Source organism: Frankliniella occidentalis, unplaced genomic scaffold, assembly GCF_000697945.3.
Source record: "Frankliniella occidentalis isolate FOCC.00 unplaced genomic scaffold, Focc_3.1 Scaffold258, whole genome shotgun sequence".
In the NCBI taxonomy this organism is placed as follows: domain Eukaryota; kingdom Metazoa; phylum Arthropoda; class Insecta; order Thysanoptera; family Thripidae; genus Frankliniella; species Frankliniella occidentalis.
Genome location: NW_026267384.1, coordinates 162808 through 168585, shown reverse-complemented (window position 1 = coordinate 168585; position 5778 = coordinate 162808). Strand labels below are relative to the sequence as shown.

At 36.0% G+C, this 5778-nt stretch overlaps 5 protein-coding genes across 5 annotated transcripts in view; 3 read left to right on the top strand and 2 right to left on the bottom strand.

Annotated features, from left to right (window-relative positions):
- The window catches only part of LOC113211152 (protein glass), a 39665-nt gene that overhangs the window by 31414 nt on the left and 2473 nt on the right, over positions 1–5778 (top strand). The gene's annotated exons all lie outside the window — the stretch shown is intronic.
- On the top strand, positions 114–1292 carry LOC113211158 (uncharacterized). Its single transcript, XM_026429457.2, has 4 exons — positions 114–294; positions 425–632; positions 709–848; positions 938–1292. Exons 2-4 carry the CDS (start codon positions 472–474, stop codon positions 1090–1092), a joined length of 456 nt encoding a protein of 151 aa, XP_026285242.1. The 5' UTR covers positions 114–294; positions 425–471; the 3' UTR covers positions 1093–1292.
- On the bottom strand, positions 1343–2797 carry LOC127748642 (pyridine nucleotide-disulfide oxidoreductase domain-containing protein 2-like). Its single transcript, XM_052273250.1, has 6 exons — positions 2574–2797; positions 2314–2501; positions 2092–2247; positions 1839–1995; positions 1572–1740; positions 1343–1496 (listed from the first exon to the last, which is right to left on the bottom strand). The coding sequence occupies exons 1-6, from the start codon at positions 2677–2679 to the stop codon at positions 1346–1348; spliced, it is 927 nt and encodes a 308-aa protein (XP_052129210.1). The 5' UTR covers positions 2680–2797; the 3' UTR covers positions 1343–1345.
- On the top strand, positions 3111–4930 carry LOC113211157 (protein BCCIP homolog). Its single transcript, XM_026429456.2, has 6 exons — positions 3111–3362; positions 3569–3724; positions 3947–4045; positions 4116–4303; positions 4381–4555; positions 4648–4930. The coding sequence occupies exons 1-6, from the start codon at positions 3126–3128 to the stop codon at positions 4816–4818; spliced, it is 1026 nt and encodes a 341-aa protein (XP_026285241.1). The 5' UTR covers positions 3111–3125; the 3' UTR covers positions 4819–4930.
- Positions 4936–5778, bottom strand: part of LOC113211156 (shootin-1-like) — a gene marked incomplete in the record, with an annotated part of 56262 nt that continues 55419 nt past the window's right edge. The window contains 1 exon segment of the mRNA XM_052273248.1: positions 4936–5778.

Sequence of the window (5778 nt, the reverse complement as noted above, 5' to 3'; positions counted from 1 at the left end):
TTATGGAAATAAAAATTAAGATATATATGTGGTTTGTTATCTGACTGTACCAGGATACTGCCACCTTGATAAGATAAGGGTTATACTCTTAAGCTGAAAGTCCTGCCAAAATATCATCATCAAAGCCTGTTATGCCTCTGTCAGTAGAGGAGCTAGTGATTGGTGACAGTTGAACCAGCAGTGGTGTGTAAAAGTGTGAAATGCAGTAAAGCTACAGCAAGTTTTCAGAATAGCTAAATTCATCAAAAGATATACCAAGCAACAAGGATTCAATTGGATTTTCATAAACTAATGGTAAGAATCTACAAAACAATGGTTCATCAAACCAGTCTGACTATAGTTAACAGTTTTATAAAAAATTTAAAAGTAACATTCTATTTCCCTGGCATACTCATGATTAAAATAATCTGTGATAAAATTGTAGGAAAGTATCATATTTCTCTTGAAAATTACTACTACACTGAGAAGAAAATGACAACAAGGAGATATTTTCATCAATTGTTTTCAAGAAATTCTGATAGAACTCAGACACCATCTGAACCAGCTCAAAGTTCACCGGCAGATTTTGAAGAACTTAGTGGTTCTATTGGCACTAGCATTAGCCCTAACATTGGTACTAACAAACTGCACAGGTAATTGCAGATTTTGAAGCTGAATAAATTCAAAAAGAAATTCCTCACCAAGATTTAAAACTACTCTAAATTACAGGTCTAAATCTGGTCGCTTAAAAGAGTTTTGCAAGGTGAGACCAGCTCTAGCACAGGTTGCGTTTGTTGCACCTGAAGATAAGGCACAAAGTGCACCTGTGATATCAATGAATAAGCCAGGTATTGGATTGACAAGCAGAGGTGAGTTTTGATCTCTCACGGGGACAGAATCCAATTTATTATTATTCATTTTATACGTTATTCATCTTATGTAATTTGGTGCGCCACAGATCTCACAAGAAACGAAAGTGTGCGTCTAAGGCAATCACTTCACTTTGTGGCTAATAGTTCAACCTCACCCGCAACAAAAGATACGGCAGTATCTGTAAAACATTCTGAAGTTGAAGATCCTGACTCAAATGAAAATTGGGACGAAGTATTCTGAGACATGACGTAGCGAGAAACCATGACCATTTAGTGATTTGGTTATTTAAAATGACCAAATAAATCAATATATTAGCATAATACGCATAATCTAAGATAAATAACCTATTTAAAAATATGTTTTAATTTTTGTGTTTATTGTGTTTAACTTGTGTTTGTCTTATGAAAAGTGAATAAAGAGTACAAATGATAACACCAAAACCGTTTTGATTAGCCTGTACAATGGAGAAAATACATAAGTACCATTAATTAAGTCACAGTACCTGATTTGTAAAAATATGAGCACCATGTGATGCGGCTGAATCTGCAAGGGCTTGGGAAACAGCTCCCATTCCTCCTTCAGGATACCCCCAGACACCTCTTTTCCCGTCTATTTCTCCCATAACATGATGCAGTAAGACATACCTGACAGTTGAAATTCATTGCTTAAAATAGTAGTTAATTTTTCCCCTGCTCACAACAGGACAAGATAGCACTCACCCTCCACCTGGTGTGTGTGTGTCATGCATAGCACCAATCAATGCATCAGTCGCTAGGGTTGCCCGCAGTGGTTCTGATTCAAACCATTGATCCAGAATTTGTCTGATGGGAGCCATTAGCAGTTGCCAAGCAGATGGAAGCTCAGCACCCAACTTTGCAATACTAATACCTACAAGTTATAAGTAAATAATACATAGAATCATATGCCAAAAATATAAGAACACAAAATAAGAGAATTCCTTCAACATTCATAAAAGATTTTTTTACCAGCTTGGGCAATGCCCGGGTTTTTGAGAAGCAATGCGATCCTTCTCAAAATAGATTTTTCATTTAACAGATCAATTACAGATGCAGGTGACAAGTCAAGTAATGGATCAAGAGCTTTCACTATTTTTTGGAGCTGTTTTTCATACATTTCATAAGCCTTAGGGAAGAATATATTTTTAATTGGATGACAGGTGATTAAAACATTTGTAATTCCATATCAGTGTAAGTAAATTTTGTCAAATGACTCCCATACTTTAGCATCTTTGACTGAAAACTGGGATATTTGTTGGAAGTTGAACACATCATCTTGACCAAGGATAAGTGACTTCGAGGTGTTACCTCTCCAATATTTCTCAGAAAGAGGTGTGAAGGAGCTTGGGTTCCGTAAGTGGACTTTTAAACCAAATTTCTGGAAGGGATATAAATTGAAATCCAAACAGAAGTAGTAAAAACAGTTAATGTAAAAGACAAATACCTTCAGCTCCAGATCTCTGATGATTTTTGGTCTCAGCAAACTGAGAACATACGAGGCTCTAGAAAATTTAAAAGATGGCACTATTTCCTCTGTTACCGCAGCACCTCCAACAACATGTCGTCTTTCTAAAACACAGACACTGAGCCCACTTCTTTGTAAATATCCAGCAGCGACCAGCCCATTGTGTCCTTCAAATACAAAAAATAATATAAAAATATATGTCAACGTAAACGACACTTCATACTCTTTCTGAAAAATACCTGCTCCAACAATTACGACATCATATTCTGATTGAAGTTTCTGACAGCTTGCTGACGAGACGAGTTTATGTCCAGATTTAAATAAATTTAAGGTACTTTGCTTCATTGTGATAGCTATGTAACTGCATCAAAGTAACTCATCATAAGCGAACGAACAGACACGATAATAATGTTAATTTTAAAATGACATTTCATCTTATCAGTCTAGCTTATCATCGGATGAGGCAGGGGCTAGTTGGCTTCGCACACGATACTTCCTTATCAGCGGTAAGGCAGGCTAAAGTCAAAGTCTACCAAAGTTTTCAAAATTGTAAACAAAACGAATGACCGCGACCGCGGACCGCGGACTGTGAGAAACGTACCAACACAACAAACATTAGTCAGTTGTTACACGTTTCCCTTGCATTTCATACATTTACACCCTTCATAAATCAAAACTTCATTTCTTTTAAAAATTAAGTTTGGAATAAAAGTTATGAATTTAAGACCAAAATGATTTGATCGCAAAAACGTTAAATATTTTGAATGTTTCTGTCCTAATCCACCTGGAGTATGACAGTTTTCGCAGTACTTATATGTTTACGGTGTGGAAACCAGACGAGGCATCGTCTTGTCAAACCACATGGTGCTTGTGTGATTTCATTTCTGTTTCATTCTGTTTTTCTGTTTACCTTCCACATTACTTCAACTATGAAGAAACGGGCTGTAGATTCCAAGCAAAATGTGGAATCAGATTCCAGTAGTGATGACGACTCATCTGGAGAGGATGAAGAATATAAAGGAGGCGAGGTACGTACCACTCTCAGTCCTGCGCAGCAACTATCTAACTTATCGTCAAGTTCCCAATTTTTTTAAAAAATATTTCTTAAGCTTTCAAAATGACATTTTTATTGATGATTTCCGAGTGGGGCGTGTCATTTGATTTGCAACCACAACTAACCGAATCGCAATTAGTGAGGTTAGAATACCATTAACTTTCTTGTTGTATGTTTCAGCAAATTCAGGTCGACTTTGAAGGGAGGATACCTGTAGACTCAGATTTCCATGGAATCAAACAGTTGCTTCTACAGCTCTTTCTCAAAGCGCATGTTAATTTGTCTGATCTGACAGAGCTTTTGATCAAACAGAATTACATTGGAAGTGTTGTAAAGGTATTTATTGTTTTACTTAGTTTTTGTCGATTTACAATCAAAATGCTGCAACTGGTTGAATGTTGGTGATAGGGGACTGGCATGGGAGGCCCTGAGCATTTTCTTTTGATGCAGCTAGTCATGCTTGTAGCGTTGCAAAAATGATCAATCTTTGCTTTGATTTTTATTGCGATCTTCAAGAGCAATTAATTTGCTTCTTGTTAATCTTGTCTTTTTTACTAGCAATGTGATGATGATCCTGAAAGTGACGATGAGGATGACATGAATGTGGATGATGATGTCTATGGAATTACTTCAGTTGTCAATCTTACAGAGAAAAAGGTATGTTTCTGAAAGGGAGAAATAATTTTTTTTATGAATGCCCTTACTAATTATCAATTTATATTTGTAGAGTATGCAATGTGTCTCACAACTGCGGGATCTACTGAAAGACCTTAGTACCAAACATGGAGATGATCGCACGGTTTCTAAAGTCAATCAACTACTAGATGATGATAGTCATTCTGTCGGTCTCCTAATTAATGAGCGCTTCATTAATATACCTCCTCAAGTAGCAGTTCCATTGTTAATGAACTTAAGGTATGTTAGTTCGGAATGCTCTTATTTACTTATGATACCACATCTCAGGATTTAAATACCTTTTCTTTCTCTCCTAGGAAAGAATTAGAGAAAGCCAAAAGCAGAAAAATGCCCTTTGACTTCCATTATTTTGTGCTAATTTGTAAACTGTACAAAATGGACCACACTAAGAAGAAGTCAAAGAAGAACAAAAACAAAGAGGCAGAGCCTGAAATTTTGTGGTCAAATGCTGAGGAAGAAGTGTTTCTGGAGGTGTGTTTGCTTTCCAATTGAACATCTTGATCGTGACTTAGGCTATGTTTTTTTGAACCAAACTAACTTAACTTTAAAAATACTTATTTCAGGTTGCAGACTGCAGTTTTGAGTTCTGCGTGAAAGATGATTCTGATTCTGCTCTTGGAGGAAAGTGGAATGAAAGTGATTCAGAAATGACTCCTTGGCGGAAAGTTCTCATCTTTCCTGCATCCAAACTGGATGATGTTATCAACAGAGTAACAAATATGCTTCAGCAGTAAAAATTTAGATTTTTTGCCGTTTCAGTATGTTATCTGTCATTCTGTTTTGAATGCTGTCTATTTGTTACTTTGTTTTCAAAACTGTTCAATAAAATCAATCAGTTTTCAAGAACGGTCTATTTTATAGAAATAAGTTTATTATCTCTATACTATCAGAGATTCTGAATAACAGCTCATTTATTATTATCTATGACGCGTTTGATATCAGTATCTTATACACAACAGCATAGTATAATGTACATGGGAAAAATGTCATAATCTGTCAAAGTTCATAAAATAAACAACAAAGCAGGGTTACAAAAATTTTTTTGAACACTTGAAAAATTTGAAACAGGCTCATTTCGTTACCATTGGTACTTGTGGTTCCAAATATTCTCTTAAAATTAAAGTACGCAATTGTTTCAACAAGCAAATAAGGAAGATCATGATTTTCAAATTTCTTGACCTAAATATGAGAAAGCACCAGTATTTACCAACACAGTGATTACTAAGTCAATTATTTTCTTAAAGCTAGATGTTAAGTATTCACTCGGCATAAAAGGAATCTTGTAGAAGTACATTGAAAGTCTTGATTGTAATCTTATAACAAAGGAGCAAAAAATATCTAATTCCTACTATTTACAACCCTTTACAGGATAGAAGCATACCTTGATGGGTAAAGGTAGAAAGAGGAAAACAGACACAGCAAGTGAATTCCCCACTGCATATTGGTGATAATTATGTTCAGTTGAGAGCACTGCATCAAATCCAGTAAGTTACTGGACACCCATAATCACTAATCATATCACAAACACTATAAAACTGGAACCTGTCTTCATGTATCCTGTGTTTCGGAGCGGTGGGTTCGCCTACTAACAGGGGCCATGGCACCTTACGGACAAAGTGGTAGGCCGCCCGTACTGGCTTATGCTCCGAAACACAGGGTACACATGATATAGCGCATTGAATTCTTATTCTTTT

What these genes read in the sequence shown, in the direction of transcription:
- LOC113211158 (XM_026429457.2), top strand. Translation starts at nt 472, where the DNA reads ATGACAACAAGGAGATATTTTCATCAATTGTTTTCAAGAAATTCTGAT. An exon ending in GGTACTAACAAACTGCACAG is followed by an intron (nt 633 to 708) that starts GTAATTGCAGAT and finishes TCTAAATTACAG; the next exon opens with GTCTAAATCTGGTCGCTTAA. An exon ending in TATTGGATTGACAAGCAGAG is followed by an intron (nt 849 to 937) that starts GTGAGTTTTGAT and finishes GGTGCGCCACAG; the next exon opens with ATCTCACAAGAAACGAAAGT.
- LOC127748642 (XM_052273250.1), bottom strand. Translation starts at nt 2,679, where the DNA reads ATGAAGCAAAGTACCTTAAATTTATTTAAATCTGGACATAAACTCGTC. An exon ending in TGTCGTAATTGTTGGAGCAG is followed by an intron (nt 2,502 to 2,573) that starts GTATTTTTCAGA and finishes TTGTATTTGAAG; the next exon opens with GACACAATGGGCTGGTCGCT. An exon ending in CCCGGGCATTGCCCAAGCTG is followed by an intron (nt 1,741 to 1,838) that starts GTAAAAAAATCT and finishes TATAACTTGTAG; the next exon opens with GTATTAGTATTGCAAAGTTG.
- LOC113211157 (XM_026429456.2), top strand. Translation starts at nt 3,126, where the DNA reads ATGACAGTTTTCGCAGTACTTATATGTTTACGGTGTGGAAACCAGACG. An exon ending in ACATTGGAAGTGTTGTAAAG is followed by an intron (nt 3,725 to 3,946) that starts GTATTTATTGTT and finishes CTTTTTTACTAG; the next exon opens with CAATGTGATGATGATCCTGA. An exon ending in AGGAAGAAGTGTTTCTGGAG is followed by an intron (nt 4,556 to 4,647) that starts GTGTGTTTGCTT and finishes TACTTATTTCAG; the next exon opens with GTTGCAGACTGCAGTTTTGA.